Source organism: Lactuca saligna, chromosome 5 (assembly GCF_052625555.1).
Source record: "Lactuca saligna cultivar CGN05327 chromosome 5, ASM5262555v1, whole genome shotgun sequence".
Classification (NCBI taxonomy): domain Eukaryota; kingdom Viridiplantae; phylum Streptophyta; class Magnoliopsida; order Asterales; family Asteraceae; genus Lactuca; species Lactuca saligna.
Genome location: NC_136421.1, coordinates 87830455 through 87849368, shown reverse-complemented (window position 1 = coordinate 87849368; position 18914 = coordinate 87830455). Strand labels below are relative to the sequence as shown.

Here is an 18914-nt window from a genome sequence, read left to right as displayed (position 1 = left end):
TCGTAATCGTATCACACCTTCATGGACAACTAAAAGAGAAAGTAGGGAGATTGCATAACACTGATTTGATTAGTGTTAGACAGCCTCCAAAAGATATGTTTTTGGCATTCCAATCCAAGAGTTTTTCTTGGAACCTCTCGGTGATGTGTTTTCAATTAAAATCATGAAAGTTTTTATCAAAATTTTAGAAGAAAATGTAAGGGTAGATATGAAGTAATATTCACACTCTTTTTTATATTAATTTTGAGGTATGATTTAATAATAATATTATTATTATTTTAAGACTAGACGGTACACATTTTCCCTCATACTATGGTAAGATGCGATATGTGGTAAACACCGCATCGATGCCCTCCAAAAAAGTGTGGTATACGGTATGCGACTGGCAGTTTTCCCGCACTTTTTTTTCTTATAAAAAAATATATATCAAAAGTCATGGGTTTTAATTCCCTACAAATATAGTATAATATTGATATATTATCTATATATATTTTAAATTAAGTGTAAGACTCATGTATTACATGTGTTAATTAAAAAATATTAAATATAAATGTTTAAATATTTAAGAATTTTGTATTTATAAGAAAATAAAAAAACAATGAATTATTAAAATTGATTTTTTTTATCTGTTAAATTTAAATAAATAAACAAAATAAATTAATAAACTTTAATTTACGATCTTTGAAATAAAAAGGTAAGTCCATTAATAAAATTTATTTTTATTTATTACTACATTTATTGTAATTATTACATTAATATATTATATGAAATTTATTAAAATTGAAAAACTAATAAAAAAACATGTGAAAAGAAAATAATTAATTTAAAATAACAAAAAAAAATTGTCAAAAAGAAAATAATTAATTTAAAATAATAAAAAAAAAATTGTCAAATGAGAGTGTAATACAAAAATGTTGTAAGTATTGTATGTAACAGCCTAATTTAATTCGCTATTACAACTCTTTCGTACTATGTTAGTTAGTAGGTTGTTTGAATGTTGTTAAAGACTTGTCTGAAAATTAGGCATCTTCTTCGACAATTTGACCATGATTCTGTATGATCTTTTTGTCAAAATAAGTAAAGATCCACAGTTTGTAACGTTTTATAGACCGAATTCATTGCAAAAATATAACCGAGTTTGTATGGTTCGATTGATGTTGATTACACGCACAATAGAAGGTCATGCGGGAAGATACGTAGTCTTCATCCTCATTATTCTTACCCTTTTATCCCCACTACGACTATTATCATTTCACATCCATAACCGCCGCATCAATTATCTTCTCAGATGTCAAACCCTCCGCCAGAAGCTAACAACGCCGCCGTAATCAACATCCCTACCCACACCCGCCGTCGCTCTTTCAGATTCCAGAACTTGCCCGGCGCAAAGCCGATCCCACTGGCACTGTCCATCTCCGTAGGACTCATCGTCTGCTTCGCCATCCCAAAACCCAGTCAGGTTACAACACAAGCGTGGCGACTGTTTGCCATCTTCCTCACCACCATCGCGGGACTCATCCTCGGACCTTTACCCGTCGGTGCTTGGGCTTTCGTGTGTCTAACGATCTCCGTCGTGACAAAGACGCTTCCGTTCAAATCTGCCTTCGCTGCCTTCACGAACGAAGTGATATGGTTGATAGTTGCGTCGTTCTTCTTCAGCAGAGGGTTTGTGAAATCCGGACTGGGTGATCGGATGGCAATGTACTTTGTGAGGTGGTTAGGCAAGAGCACGTTGGGTTTGGCCTATGGTTTGGCGATTTGCGAAGCTATAATTTCACCGGCGATGCCTAGTACCACTGCCAGGGCCGGTGGGATCTTCTTGCCGATTATTAATTCCTTGGCGATCGCCGGTGAGAGTAGGCCTAAGGACGGCTCCGCTCGGAGACTTGGTGCTTTCCTTGTTCAATCTCAATTTCAGGTACGCTCATAACATCTGTTACAAGTTTCAAATGCTTTTTTCTTTTAGAAAGGTATGCATTAATTAATTTATTATATATTTACTAAAACTATTACAACTGTTTCCAAGTTCCAATTTTGCGTAATATATGCATGAGAGATATAAAATATTTAAGGTATTGCTTGGTATTACATTGCAACAAGAAAAGTTTATTTCTAATGTTTAAAAGGGAACATGTTCATGTTTTGACTTATTTTTTAATTATTTAATAATATAATGAAAAACTAAATATGACAAAATCTTTTCATGATTTTAATTGGAAAAAACGTTTTTTTTATTGATAACTAAAAATATGTTTTTCATAATCTTATTTTAGCTCTAATGAACTTATGTTAAAACTTTTAATTTTATATATAATATTATGTTAATTGACTCAAAATATATAAATTAAAGTTACATAGCATGTTATGTTTAGGTACATAATATTTCTTAATTATACATAACAATTTATGTTTTATATAATTATACTGTACAATCATTAATGTATAAATTATTATGTATGATTAAAAATTATTGTATATAAATCATTTATGTTTATATATAATATAAACTATTATTTAAAAATATCACAATTAAAGTATTAATCAAACATAATTACTTAACGTAATAACTTATTTTATATATATATATATATATATATATATATATATATATATATATATATATATATATATATATATATATATATATATATATATTATTTCTATTATCATTTTATCACATGCAACTAAACAAACCGGTGTGCGAGTAGGATAAGATAGGATATCTCATGACAAAAAGTGACCATTCATCTGATTCGGATTTAATTGATAATCAGCTACTTAGATAATGCAAGACATGTAAGAGTTTGTAGAATCGTGTGTTATTTTGTCTTCGTTTTGGTAAATTATTGTAGTTAATGCAAATCTCCATAGAAGCTTTTCTTTCGGCACAAGTACACACACAGCTAGTCCACGAATCCAACGGTTAAGATTATCTTTTAAAAAAAAGTTTGATTAATAAAATAGAAAATGACAATTTAAGTTAATCTCATTCAATTTTTTTTTAAATGGTTAAATAGCTACCATTTTTACAGGTCTCCAAATACTATAATGTAGGTGCCTGCGCCTGCGATATTTTTAGGTTTTCTTATGTCACCACCAAAAAAATCTATGATTTTTCCATTTTCGAGATTTTCACCCATCTTCCAAACCAAACCCGGCAAAAATTGACATAATCCATCTTCCAATCTAAACCCAAAATTGACATAGTCCGCATTCCAATCTAAACCCAACCCAAAGTTAGTGGTTGAGTTGAAAATTTCAATTCATCTAATTGAAATGTATCAACGTGTAACCTATTTAATTAAGGGAACATTTCGTATATAAATTTATTAAACGTTAAAATATCAATTTTAACCTTTTTAAATTTTAAAATATCATATTTATCTAAAACTATTTATTAAATATATTTAAATTATTAAACATGAAAATAATAATTAAATGTAATTCATTACCCCTAACTTCTAAATCATATAAACTTCATCAACTAATTTGAAGTTTGCCATCGGAAACAATAAGTGTTACACTGTGTTCCTTCTTTAAAATAAAAACTCATGAAACACAAATAGTTAAATTTTGACCTGTACTCACACAAAATATATTATAATACATTCAATTTCTTTATCCATTGTAGCACACAACCACATATAACAAAAATTGCAATTGGTAACAGCCGCCTTATCAATCCGCGATAGCTATTTAAACTTTTTCTTTTTACACTTTTGAAGAAATACAAAATCAAACAGGAACTCATAGTTTAATACCCTTTTCTATTTTTTAAGAAGCAAAAATTCAAAATAAAAGAGCAACTAGCAATTGACATTACGCCACGAGAAGTTAACAACATATCTAGAAGATGAAGTTCCTGCGATTTAGAAGTTAGGGGTAATATGGTCTATTTGGTTTTTATTTTTTCAATTTTAATGATCTTAATATATAAAAAGAGATTTTAAAATATTTAAAATATATATTTGGGTAAATATGATATTTTATAAGATTAAGAAGAACAAATATGATATTTAGATATTAGGTTGAATAAATATGATATTTTGACGTTTAAAAAGGATATATATGAAATTCCTTTAATTAAATGGGTTATCTTCATAGTTACTTACTAGTCTAGTCGGGAGTTTTTATTTTTACTAATAATATTTGCTGTTTCAAAAAAAATTTAATTAAATGGGTTGGGTTGGATAAAAATTATCAATCTGTGAACCCATTTAACTTTAATATATGTTTAATTTAATAGTTATTTAAATATTATTTTGTATTAATCGATGTATTAAAATATAAGTTAAAATGTTCTATTATTATTATTATTATTTGTGTTTTAAAAAAAAATACAATCTTAATTCTCAGCTTTTTTTCTTATCACCGAAAATATCAGCCACTCACCAATATCCCTTTTAAATTTAATAATTTTTATGTTATTTGAACAATTTATTGAAATTTGTAAATTGTGATTGTGCTTTTGTAAAACTTTGAATTTTTATTCATGTTTGGAACTGATTCATATAGTATAATCTTTAGTTAATCAATTTAATTTTTTGATTTTAAATAAGTCAATTCAAGTTTAACTCATTTATTTAATATGTTGGTTCGATAACTACATAAATGGGTCAACTAGATGATAACCCATCTATCTAAAAGGTATGTTGGGTTGGAAATATCAACCTATTTAAATAAATAGGTTGGATTTGGTTGAAATTTTCAATCCAATTAATAAATGGTTTGAACCCGAACCCAACTCAGATCAATCCATTATCAGCAAAAAAGACTTCATTCTTAGTTGTTTACCTTTTCATTTCTTTCATGTCAAAGTTGGGTGCTCAATCATACATGTTACCGAATAGAAATTATACCGAAAGAAACTATTCTTACCATTGTTTGGTGCGGGTAAAAGATTAATGTGCTTATATATATATATATATATATATATATATATATATATATATATATATATATATATATATATATATATATATATATATATATATATATATATATATAAACACATGTTTACTATGAAATAAGTGTTTGTGTACATTTTTTTTATAACTATGTGTTTATATACAAATATATCTATAATAAAATAGGTGTTTGTATAGATTTTTTTTTGGAAAATATGTGTTTGTATATATTTTTTTTATAAAAATGAATTTGTATATATTTATGTACTTAATAAGTACATATCTTTAAAAATATATAGTTCAAATACAAAAAAGTTTTTTTTTTTTTTTTTTTTTTTTTTTTTTTTTTTTTTGAAGTTTTTATATAGAAAATATAAGATTTTTTATGTGAAAATATGTTTTCTTTAGAAGAAAAAACATATTTGATATTTTTTGAGAAAAAAAGTTGTAAAAAAAACTAAAGTTATGAAGAATTTATAACAAAATTTTAAAATCTAGCCAAAAAGGTTAAATTTTTTTACCAAATTTGTAATAAAATTTAAAATCTAGGCCAAAAGGGATACGATTAGCGGTTTTAGTATTTAATTGAAATATATAATTTATTTTTCTCTACAAAACAAGAACAATATTAATATAAATTTTGTGTATATTTTTTAATATAAAATTAGATTGGTTTGGATTGTGAATGGGTATGAATAATTGGATTGGGTTGGATTGTATAAGTTGAGTAAAGATAAATTAATTTTTTTATAGAAAAATTAGGTTTAGTTGGAAGAACAACTACAAGAACAAATCTTTAGGAGCCAAATAAAGGTAACTAGATACAATAAGATCCACTATTAAGATCCTTAACAAAAATCCGAAACGGTAAGGTTATTAGGATTAACGATAAAGGAAACAATAAAACCACAACTAAAGTTCGTAAAAATTGTGCCATCAGGACAAATGATAGTAGTTCCAACATCTTAATTTAACTTTTGACAATTATTAATGTTTTATTCATATATACTAGTTGTAAGATCCATGTAATACATTAATTAATTTCAAAAAAAATGTTAAATATAAAGGTCAAATATTTGAAAACTTTGAATTTATAAGAAAATAAGAAAAATAATGAATTATTATAATTGAAGTGTTTTTTTATCTTTTAAATTTAAACAAATAATTTAAAAATATAAACAAAAGAAACTAATAAGCTTTAATGAGATATTTTGAAATTAAAAGGGAAGTTCATTAATAAAATTGATAGGGACCCCATGGTTTAGGGTAATTTGCATGTTTGGTCCCTAACATATTTTTTAATTCGAAAGATCCCTACTGTTTATTTTTGTTGCGCGCTTGGTCCCTATCTTACCTAAAAAGATTACTTTGTCCTCGATTTTTTTTTTAATTTATTTAAATAAACACACCCCTAACCCCACTTTCACCTTATTATACCTTACCTTACATAATACATTTTATTTAAATAAATTAAAAAATCAATGAAAAAAATATTATTTTTAGGTAAGATAATGACCAATCGCGTAACAAAAACAAACTGTAGGAACCTTCCAAGTTAAAAAAAATGAGTTAGCGACCAAACATGCAAATTACCCCAAATGATAGTGACCACTCATGTAATTTACAGTTACATTTATTATAATTATTACACTAAAATATTATGTTTAATTTAATAAAATAGAAAAACTTAAAAAATGATATGGGGAAAAAATTAATTCAAAATAACCACAAAATGACATTTAACAATTTGAATGAACGTATGATATGTGACAAAAAACATTCGTTTATTAGAGAGGATATAGATCAGTTCCCCTCTTTATTTTAAATATTATTTTATTTTTGATATATTAAACATAAATCAAAAGAAAATTAATATATATATATATATATATATATATATATATATATATATATATATATATATATATATATATGTATATATATATATTATTTATTTTAAAAATTGAAAAAAATATAAATTGAAACATGGATATTATTTTAAAAATTGAAAAAAACCATAAATAAAAATATGGATATTATTTATTTAAAAAATATCATAAAATGACAAGTATCAAAACTAATTAGAGAATGACATATGACAAAAAAAAACCTTCATTTATTAGAGATGATTTTATATGTACAAAATTTTTTGTAACGTATACTCTTAAAATTCAAAAGATATATATATATATATATATATATATATATATATATATATATATATATATATATATATATATATATATATATATTTGAGATGGTTCAAATAAAAGCAGTAACTAGTGTGAAAACATAAAAACACTGTTTTTATATTATTATTTTGCAACAAATTTTGTATTCTCAGTTCTATGCAATTATTCAATATTGAATAAATGAATATCATACATTAAAACTAATATAACAGTTTACTACAATAATAAACATATCCAAATTTTGTAGTTGAATAATACTATTCTAATGAATATATACAATCAAACGTTAATATTCACATTAAAATTACTTCAACAATACACGTATACAACATTCATTGCAAAATAATAACATAAATATAATATTTTTACGTTTTCATATTATTTACTGTTTTCAACTGAACTTACTTCTATATATATATATATATATATATATATATATATATATATATATATATATATATATATATATATATATATATATATATATATATATATGCTTAGATTATTTTATTCTAACTAATTATTGTGCAGACGTATGTAAAATACTATTCTTTGAGAATAATAAAGAAAATATGTTGTTTGATAATATAAATACGTTGAATCTTACATAACTATTGTTATTAGCACACATTCTCACTAATTAAATCGTTGGTTATTATACACTTATTATTATTATTATTATTATTATTATTATTATTATTATTATTATTTCCGTCAGAATGTTTATTGAGTCGTATTCTGTCAGAATGAAACTGAGTGAAAAACGATGTGTGAGAACAAAAATAAATAATAATTTGCGATAATGCATGAAAATGACGATATTTTTGTAATGTAGAACATATTCGCATTGCTAAACAACTTATTTCCTTAGTAATTCTCATACAATAACATTGTCTATACATCCACATAATAATTAGTTAGCTTAATATTTAAGCCTAGCTCTCTCTCTCTCTCTCTCTATATATATATATATATATATATATATATATATATATATATATATATATATATATATATATATATATATATATATATATATAAAGCTTCGGAGTAAGTATTCAATTTGGTACAAAAAAATGTATACATTTGAAATCGATCACAAATCCATTGGAAATGAGAATCATTTTTCTAGTATTGCAATTGTAATTTTTATTATTATTATTATTATTATTTTTTGTATTTGCACTATTTTTTTGGTCCGTGTGTGTGTGTGTGTGTATATATATATATATATATATATATAGATATTGATTAAGAAAATATTAATTACCTATAACTTTATTAGATGAAATGATAATTGTACGATTTTGTTGCATTTAATTTCATCATTTTGTTGTATTTAATTCCGTAGTAGGTTAACTAATAATAAAATATATTTTGTTAAAAAAAATATTTATTTTTAAAAGTCGATTATTATTTTGAGACAAAGGAAAAAGAAAATATAGACTATTAATATGGGACGGAGGGGTATATATTTTAACTTTTGATTTTGAAAATATCATAACCTTTTATAAAAAATGTTTTGTTTAATATTTGAAACGTTTGTTTGAATAATACAATAATACATGGGAAAATGACTCTTGAGGGTAATGAACTTTTGCATTTGTACTCATTTTGTCCCTTTTTTTTGTATTCAATATACCATCGAACTTGTTGTTGGTGTTTACCATAGCCCTTTTGACCGGCTTTTGACCTGTGATAGACGGTCAAAGGGTTATGGTGAACACAAACAACAAGTTCGATGGTATATTGAGTACAAAAAAAAAAGGAAAGGGACCAAATGAGAACAAACACAAGAGTTGGTTACCCTCCTGCTTCATTTTCCCTTTATTCATTTACAACAAATCTCACATCATCTCCTACTGATATTAATGACTTTATGATATTCATTCTTGCTTCTCTTCAAAACATAACTCATGAAAGGATATTATTCATGCATGTACAACTTTGTAATGCACTTGAATATTTATTAGGGGAATCTTGACTAAGTAGGCGCATTTCATGACTACATTTACATTTGCAATCAAATGATTTATCGTATCATGGATTCTAGACAAGTCTACAAACGAGTGGAATCACAAGTGCTGTGATTTTTGAGTTTACTTAGCTTTAAGATCAAACTCATGGGATAAGATACAACATCAATATGTACAATATCATGTTGCTTTTGTAGACACATCACCATAATATTGTACATATTGATGTTGTATCTTATGTTGGGTTTTGAGCAATCTAACACTTCCTAAGTGTGCATGCAACCCTAATAAACCTTGGATCTATGTTTGTCTAAATACATAAAAAATAATAATTTTCCAAGGTTCATAACCTATCTAACATGGCATGGGGTACTTTTAAACATAAAAGAATTAGATGAGATTACATACCTTTTTGATGAGTTTGATTCTTAAGGAGTTTGAGGGCCAAGCACCAATAGTGTGAATGCCTCAAATGGAATCACAAATCACCACAAACACTTGGAAAACTTTGAGAGAGTGTATACACACTATAATTTCAGCCACACACAAACACACACACACTAGTGGCTATTTCATGCAACATAAGCAATATTATATAGTGTGCATGGTTAGGGTGAAACCCTAATAACCCATGATCTTTCCTTTTCCAAGGATCCATGGGTTAAAAGCTCCATGGATCATCCATGGACTTCCATACAAGCCTAGCCCATTAACAAATGAGTGTTAGCCCATACCATATAAAACCAATAGCCCACAATCTAATTAGTCTTTCTTTTAATCTCTAAATTAATTCCTAATTAATTTAAAACTAAGACTAATTAAATAACATGACTTCATATTAATATATTATAACTTATAATATATTAATAATCATATGTGTATAACTCTCATAAAATTATCCATAAATAGTTCGGGTGAAGTGCAACCCAAATGGACCATGCCGGGTCGGATCAAGTATATACCAAATAAGTTATGGACTTAGACACCTTATCCAACATCTTATCCCATGAGTTCGATCTTAAAGCTAAGTAAACTCAAAAATCATAGCACTTGTGGTTCCACTCGTTTGTAGACTTGTCTAGAATCCATGATACGATAAATTATTTGATTGAAAATGTAAATGTAGTCATGAAATGCGCCTGCTTAGTCAAGATTCCCCTAATAAATATTCAAGTGCATTACAAAGTTGTACATGTATCAATAATGTCCTTTCGTAGGTTATGTTTTGAAGAGAAGCAAGAATGAATGTCATAAAGTCATTAATATCAGTAGGAGATGATGTGAGATTTGTTGTAAATGAGTAAAGGAAAAATGAATCAGGAGGGTAACCAACTATTGCGTTTGTTCTCATTTGGTCCCTTTTCTTTTTTTTGTACTCAATATACCATCGAACTTGTTGTTTGTGTTCACCATAACCCTTTGATCGGCTATCACAGGTCAAAAGCCGGTCAAAAAGGCTATGGTAAACACCAACAACAAGTTCAATGGTATATTGAATACAAAAAAAAGAAAATAGACCAAATAAGTACAAACGCAAAAGTTAATTACCATCAAGAGTCATTTTCCCATAATACATTTATTAAATATGTTAATTCTACACTTATTTTTTTTCCGGTCCCAAGTTGTTTTGTGTACCTTTCGTGTGAATAGAATAATATATCTAACTTATGATTTGATTATTTATACCAGTGAGAGGGAATATAATACTATGTATTAAATATGGTTTAATATCTTTTATATAAAAAACAATTGTAATAAATTATTATAAAAATTTAACATTTTCCTTATTTTGTTATTTCCAAAAGATTCTTGAACAAAACTGAGTTCCTTTATTACTATACAACATGACATCGCATCACTAACATCCATCAACTTCAGTCCATTGTATCATCACTAAGACACTAACATTCACTATCTTCAAGTCTATTGGATTGTATCACATGCTACCAGTATTGTGCTCGTGTTGTGGGTGTGTGAGGGCTACATGAACATATCACATCCTTGAATTCATTTAAGATATAATACTTTACTAGCTGTACCTATCTAAAGGTAATTATGTCAATTGTTCGGATAAATCATTATTTTAATCTTTAATTTTATCTATTACAATATTTTTTATATTTATTGTTACTTTATTTATTTATTATTATTATTATTTTATTTGAAATTTTGTTTTGTCTTTTTTCTTGCTCTATTATATATATATATATATATATATATATATATATATATATATATATATATATATATATATATATATATATATAAATAATAAACTGGACATTTTTTTTTTAGAAATAGTTCTTTCACTTTGCTCCTCATTCTTTACCTATTTTAACAATTTTTGTCATTGCAATCAATATTTTTATATTTTTTTGGAACCTTTTAATATTTAAAGTTTAAATATATGAAGTTTAGGAATAGTAAACTGAATATTTTTTTGACAGAAATGGTCCCTTTGCTTTTCATTCTTTACTTATTTTGATATTTTTTATCCTTACAATCAATATTTTTACACTTTTTTTTGGAACCTTTTAATATTTAAAGTTTGACAACTTTGATCAATCTTCTAAAAATTTGCTAAATCCTACCCATTTAATTCTTTAACCGTTTTGAAACGGTCTGGTGTAAAGTCTGGGTTTCTCATCGTTGCACTTTCTACGTCTGTCATATATATCGATTCAGAAACGATTTTGAAAGCTTCTGACCCCTGCGTAGCGGGAGTAACCTTTCTAGTTATTATTAATAGTATTAGTATTATTAATGTGTAAATGTTATTTGGAAAATTATTCACATGTTGAATAATTGATGGAAAATTATTTGTGTATTATTTATTTTGAGTTTACATTTTCACAATAAAAATTAAATATCCTCCTAATCTCTCCATAATATATATATATATATATATATATATATATATTTGATTTTTTGTTTATTATTATTATTTTTAATTTTTACACTGTACCCGTAACAAAGCTGTACCCATAACAAAGCTGAATCAATAGCTACACATTATTTAGGTATTAAACTATTTAAGAGCTTTCAACGTAAATTTATTCTCAAACCATGAACAAGCAACACTTACCAAATTTAATCCGGTAAAAATAGTACTTATTTCTTACTTAATGCAAAACCATTTTTTGTAGATATAAATCCTTAGGTGGATCGATGCCATTTCTATCGTGATAGTTTTCTGATTAATTAGAATTTACATAGAGAAAGTGATTTGTACATAACAGTTTTTTGCTATACTTAACAATGTATGCATTATAGAGTTGTACAATACAACATTTTAAAACACAAATTGCTATAATTGCTTTGTATTAAAAAAATATTGTCTACAAATCATCTCTCTTTGTGCAATTGCATTTAGTGTGTATATAATATTTAAGGAATTTATATAATTACGAATACGAGTATTTTTTCCTATTTCGGTATTCATAGGTCTCTAACATTTATCATTTTAAAATTAGAGAAATTAAAAATCCTCTTATTTTTTGTTAGAGAATTTTAATTTATATAATTATGAATATCAGATAATTATTGGAGTATTTTTACTACCAATTTAAAAGATGACATGTATCGTATTAATATACTAAAATATCATTAAATTTCTTTAAATGTATATTAAATATTATACATATCATCATTTAATTGTATACGAGGATTTATAAGAACAAAATATAAAAAGATATTTTATTTCTATATTGAATAATAATAATAATAATTATCAAACAACTAGTAATTTTTTATTAAACAAGTTTTTTTCTATCCTCACATCATAGTATGATCGTTAATAAAATAAGGCGCGAGTATATATCAGAACTTCGAAGCGAATTCTAGTTATGTTTAAAATTGGACCCAGTTACTAAAAAGCCTAAAACTGAGTTTAAGATAGATACATAAGCCCAAATACAGTCCAGAGCCCCTGCCAAAATACAGTCCAGAGCCCCTTGTAAAATTTATATGGCACAGTGTACTTGTCATTTGAGCTTTAGTTTGAAATATAACGATTTACAATCTTCAAACTCTATGAGTGCGTGAAAAGTCCAGTAGTTAACAACTCGTGCATTTCGACTGATAGCACGACTTCATTCGTGTATAGTTTGTTTATTTCTAAAATGATATATATAATTAGAAGTTTGGCAAACATAAACTAACTAAGTTTTTAAGGTTACTATAATATAATGTTTAATAAGACCATTAAAATAGATTGTAAATTAACGTTTAAAAAAAACTAATTTAATCATGAGACTTTTTATCAGTTAGTTTTAAGATAGTCTGCAAAAGGTTGTCTATTTCTAATTAATTTTTCTTTATATGACAGTCATCTAGTAGCTCGAGCGCTCTTTTCTTGACGGCTGCAGCTCAGAACATGTTATGTATAAAACTAGCTGACACTTTAGGAGTGAAAATCAAAGACCCATGGATAACATGGTTCAAAGGCTCTTGTTTACCAGCCTTGGTTTCTCTCATGTTAACTCCACTCATCATCTACAAGATCTTTCCACCAGAGACCAAGCATACACTTGATGCTCCTATCTTGGCTCAAACCAAGCTTGACCAAATGGGTCCAGTTAAAAGGGACGAATGGATCATGTTAGGAACCATGCTCGTAACTGTTGCGTTATGGATTTCCGGGTATGTTGATTTTCCTGCTCAATTATAATTCCCCAGTTTTTTAGCGTAGTTGGTTTTACGATGATATCCTTTTGGTTTGGAGGTTTTAGTTCGTGTTAGCCACCTAACAGATCGCTGTGTAGATATACTGGTGTGAGTTAGAATTGTGAGAAGCATCAAAGTATAACCTTTTCTATAGGACAAGTTGGTTTGGCAATTTGTTAATTCTAATTCTAATGTGGATCGGTCTCCCGTTTCCTTTTGTCATTTGGACTTTTAGACTATGTTTATAGGAAACCAACCCAAGTGCCACTTTTCATAAAAAAAAAAATTATTTTCATCCTTATCGGCATACACAACCTTTAATCGTATCCAATATTATATATATATATATATATATATATATATATATATATATATATATATATATATATATATATATAAAGTTCATGTGAGACGACATAATTTTGTGAGACCGTGAGACGCATTTTTTTTATTTTTCTTTTATTTTTTTAAAATTTTTTTTAGTTAATTCAAGTTCCGAAAATAATATTTAAAAAAAGAATTTTTTGATTTTTCCATTTATTTTGCATTTTAAAATTATTTTTAGAATATGTGCAGTGTAATATTCTATTTAGAATATTTCACGAATTTAAAAAAAAAATAGATTTTTTTAAAAATTTTTTTAATTTTTTTTTAGTTAATTCAAGTTCCGAAAATAATATTTAAAAAAAGAATTTTTAGATTTTTCCATTTATTTTGCATTTTAAAATTATTTTTTAGAATATGTCAGTGTAATATATTATATTTAGAATATTTCACGTATTTTTCAAAAAAAAAAAAACACGGGATTTTTTTTTAATTTTTTTTAGTTAATTCAAGTTCCGAAAATAATATTTAAAAAAAAAGAGTTTTTGGATTTTTCTATTTATTTTGCATTTTAAAATTATTTTTAGATTTGGTCTCACAAAATTAGAATGGTCTCAAATGAACCTGACCCTATATATATATATATATATATATATATATATATATATATATATATATATATATATATATATATATATATATATATATATATATATATATAGGTTCAGGTTCATTTGAGATCATTTTAATTTTGTGAAACCGTTAGATCAAATCTAAAAGTATTTTTAAAATGCAAAATAAATTGAAAAATCCAAAAATTCTTTTTTGAAATATTATTTTCGGAACTTGAATTAACTAAAAAAATCCCGTTTTTTTTTGAAAAATACATAAAATATTCTAATAGAATATTACATTGACATATTCTAAAAAATGATTTTAAAATGTAAAATAAATAGAAAAATCTAAAAATTCTTTTATTAAATATTATTTTTGGAACTTCAATTAACTAAAAAAAATTTAAAAAAAATCCCATTTTTTTTGAAAAATACGTGAATATTATTACACTCTACATATTCTAAAAAATAATTTTAAAATGCAAAATAAATGGAAAAATCCAAAAATTCTTTGTTTAAATATTATTTTCGGAACTTGAATTAACTAAGAAAAAAAAAAAATACGTCTCACGGTCTAACAAAATTAAGCCGTCTCACATGAATACATTATATATATAAACTCTTTCTAATAAATACTTTACATATATATTACATTATACATTAAATGTGGAATTTTAATTTAATAAAATGAAACATACAATAAAATGACAAGTGGAAAATAAAAAATTTAAAAATTTTAGAAAATGCTAAGTGTCCCAAATGAAGGAGAAGAGGACATGTGGCAAAAAACCTTCATTTATTATAGTGTATATATATATATACACACACACACACACACACGCACACACTATAATAAATGAAGGTTTTTTGCCACATGTCCTCTTCTCCTTCATTTGGACATTTGACATTTTCTAAAATTTTTAAATTATTTATTTTTCACTTGTCATTTTATTGTATTTTTCATTTTATTAAATTAAAATTCCACATTTAATGTGTAATGTAATATATATGTAAAGTATTTATTAGAAAGGGTTTATATATATAATGTATTTAATACATTAAAATTTTAATAATTCAAATTTTTTTTTCATTTTTTTTATAAATTCAAACTTTTCAAATTGTTAAAATTTCATATTATTTTAATTAAACTCATTTAATACATGAGTCTCACACATAGTATATATATATATATATATATATATATATATATATATATATATATATATATATATATATATATATATATATATAAATGAAGTTTTATCGTGTTGATTGTTTAATTTAGCAAGGTATAAACCATTCATTTTAAATATACCAAGAAATTAAAATTAAAATATAATATTATGAATTTTGGGATTGAAATTTGAAATTGCCAATATTATTATTTCTTTTGAGAGAGAAAATTACTAAAAGTTGTATTTACGTGGTGTTTCATAGTTACCGATTGAGTCAGTTATATCTAAACATATCTAAATTGTACGTCTAATTGAATCTGAACAGATTATTGATCATAGAAATTAGAACCAAGTTGTGGCTTTTAAATGTTATATCAAATAATTTGGACCTAACAAACCATATAAAAAAAAATATATCAAACAACCATGTAATTTTACTACAAAAATAAATAACCGATCCTTGACTACATGCGACAAATGGAAAAAATCAATTTTGGCTGCCCACCATGGTCGTCGGCTCGTCGCCCCTCCCTTTTTGATTTTTTTTTTTTCCTTTCTAAATTTATTCCTTTTTATTTTATTATACATTGGTTGGCACTAACCAACAAAACCTATCTTCTGTTGGTCATATGACATAGTATTATGTATATGATTTATATTTTACATGTTTGTTTTCGGACGAAAGGTGTTGTAGATTAACTAATCTTTCTTGAATTTATTTATATACACAGAGAGAATCTTGGCATTTCAAGTGTCATTGCAGCAATGCTAGGTTTATCGATCCTTTTAATCCTCGGGGTTCTCACATGGGACGATTGCCTAAGTGAAAAATCAGCATGGGACACATTGGCTTGGTTTGGGGTTCTCATTGGCATGGCAACTCAACTCACCGACTTAGGAGTCGTGCCCTGGATGTCAACTTGTGTGGCCAACTTTCTTAAATCTCTTTCAGTTGGATGGCATCTCGCACTTCTTCTCCTTCAAGCTGTTTATTTCTTCATTCACTATCTATTTGCCGGTCAAACAGCTCATGTTGGTGCATTGTACTCCGCATTCCTCTCGATGCATCTAACTGCTAAAGTCCCCGGAACTCTTTCGGCATTGACTTTGGCATATAATACAAATCTTTTTGGTGCACTCACACATTATAGTAGTGGTCAGGCTGCTGTATATTATGGAGGTATGTATCAAATTTTGGGTCTTCAATCTTCCTATGGTTTTAATGGTGACAGAACGAGTTTGTACTGTGTTGTGTTTGACATTCATTGGACCGAGACCGTCACTTATGTCAATTTGACAAAAATTTTACATTTCTGATAAAACAAGATGGGAGAATGGTGGTTTCAATCACCCGTCTATGCAAAGACGCGAATGTCCTCCTCATCCTCATAATTGTAATTAGCCCTATAAAGCTGCTTTACACGTACGTAGTCCTATCAGATCCAATCATATCTCATCCCATGTGACAAATGTAGCATGCCTTTGATATATGGACAAATTAGATTTCATGGGACTGGATAAGTGTTTCGTTAGGATCTCGAAGACATTTATGTTTTTTTAGAGATAATAAAATTGAAAGAGTCATTGTCACACATTGTTCTATGTTTTTAGTTGGAAAAAGAAATTGCAATTTTTATCTCATTGTTTTATTAGTTTAGATTGAAAAAAATACAATTTTGTTTAATTGATTATAATAATAATAAGGAAAAATGCCAGCAATAGTAAAAAAATGGAGGGTATTTTCAAAATTTAGATATGAAAATGGATATTTCCAGGTATAGACATGGATTCCGCAGATCTCCGCGGAATCTATTATAGCTTCGTGGAATGATAAAATCGTAAATAAATCAAGGTATTAAAAAAAAAAAAAACTCAAGATTCATTCTGTGGAGCTACCTCCTAGGAATGAACTCATTCCGCGGAGGTAGCTTCGAGGAATGGATCTTCAGATTTTTTTTTTTTTTTTTTTACATTGGTTTTTCGAGGTTTATATTCATTCACCAACTAATTATTTTCAAGAAAAGATTATGAAAGTATGATCATCTTTTCTTGAAAATAATTAGTTGGGGAATGAATATATAAACCCTGAAGAATCAATGTGAAAAAAAAAATCTGAAGATTTATTCTTCGGAGCTACTTTCGCGGAATGAGTTCATTCCTCGGAGGTAGCTCTGCGGAATGAATCTTGAGTTTTTTTTTTTTTTTGTTTTTTGTTTTTTGTTTTTTTTTTTAATACACTGATTTATTTACGATTTTGTCATTCCGCGGAGCTACCTCCACGGAATTTATGTCTATATCCGGAAATCGAATTTTTTGTGACCTAAATAATAATAATAATAATAATAATAATAATAATAATATGTCTAGTAATGTTACTTCATATCATTTATGCAATGCATAGCAAACCGGAACTAAAATGAACAGGCTTCAATGATTGTTATGTTGTTTTGCAGCTGGATATGTAAGACTTCCGGATGTCTTCAAGCTTGGGATTATCATGGCCATGATTAACATAATGATATGGGGACTAATAGGTACCCCGTGGTGGAAGATTTTGGGTCTTTATTGAGATAGAATTGATATTGATAGTATTTTAATATTCTAATGTTATAAGCATTTGTATGTAAGAAGGAATGCGTATAATTGCTTGAATCCGATGTACATTTACACCTTTTATCCGTCTTATTTTTCATAGTTTTATGTCATCGTCAATGATAGTATTATATTTTATATAGTTTTATTCTGATTATCATAGATACCCTTTAACATTTATGGTCAAACAACGTACAGCTCTTTCATTTTAAAATATTACAGGTGAAAATTTATGGTGTATGATTTACTATAAAAAAAAAAGCTGGTGGATTTGATCCAGGATCCAGAATCCAGAATTGTGAATAGAAGTCCAGTAGGTTTTGACTAAAAAAATCAAAGTGTGCAAGTCCTGTAGTGGTTTTTTGATAGATTGGTTGAGTGTGCTTTTGCTCTTCTTTTGGAGCACATATTGGAGTGGGGTTTAGATGTAAAACCCCTTTATTCCCCGGTCCACACAATAAAAAACATT

The 18914-nt window shown here is 26.5% G+C and overlaps 1 protein-coding gene across 1 annotated transcript; it reads left to right on the top strand.

Annotated features, from left to right (window-relative positions):
* The first annotated feature begins 1007 nt into the window (after nt 1-1007).
* LOC144997837 (dicarboxylate transporter 2.1, chloroplastic-like) lies at nt 1008-18545 on the top strand. The gene is made up of 4 exons (XM_078957700.1): nt 1008-1918; nt 13403-13716; nt 16585-17033; nt 18307-18545. The coding sequence occupies exons 1-4, from the start codon at nt 1289-1291 to the stop codon at nt 18420-18422; spliced, it is 1509 nt and encodes a 502-aa protein (XP_078813826.1). The 5' UTR covers nt 1008-1288; the 3' UTR covers nt 18423-18545.
* Nucleotides 18546-18914: the final 369 nt, after the last annotated feature.

Coding starts and splice junctions, on each gene's coding strand:
- LOC144997837 (XM_078957700.1), top strand. CDS start 1,289: ATGTCAAACCCTCCGCCAGAAGCTAACAACGCCGCCGTAATCAACATC. Junction 1,919..13,402: donor TTGTTCAATCTCAATTTCAG/GTACGCTCATAA, acceptor TTTATATGACAG/TCATCTAGTAGCTCGAGCGC. Junction 13,717..16,584: donor GTTGCGTTATGGATTTCCGG/GTATGTTGATTT, acceptor TTATATACACAG/AGAGAATCTTGGCATTTCAA.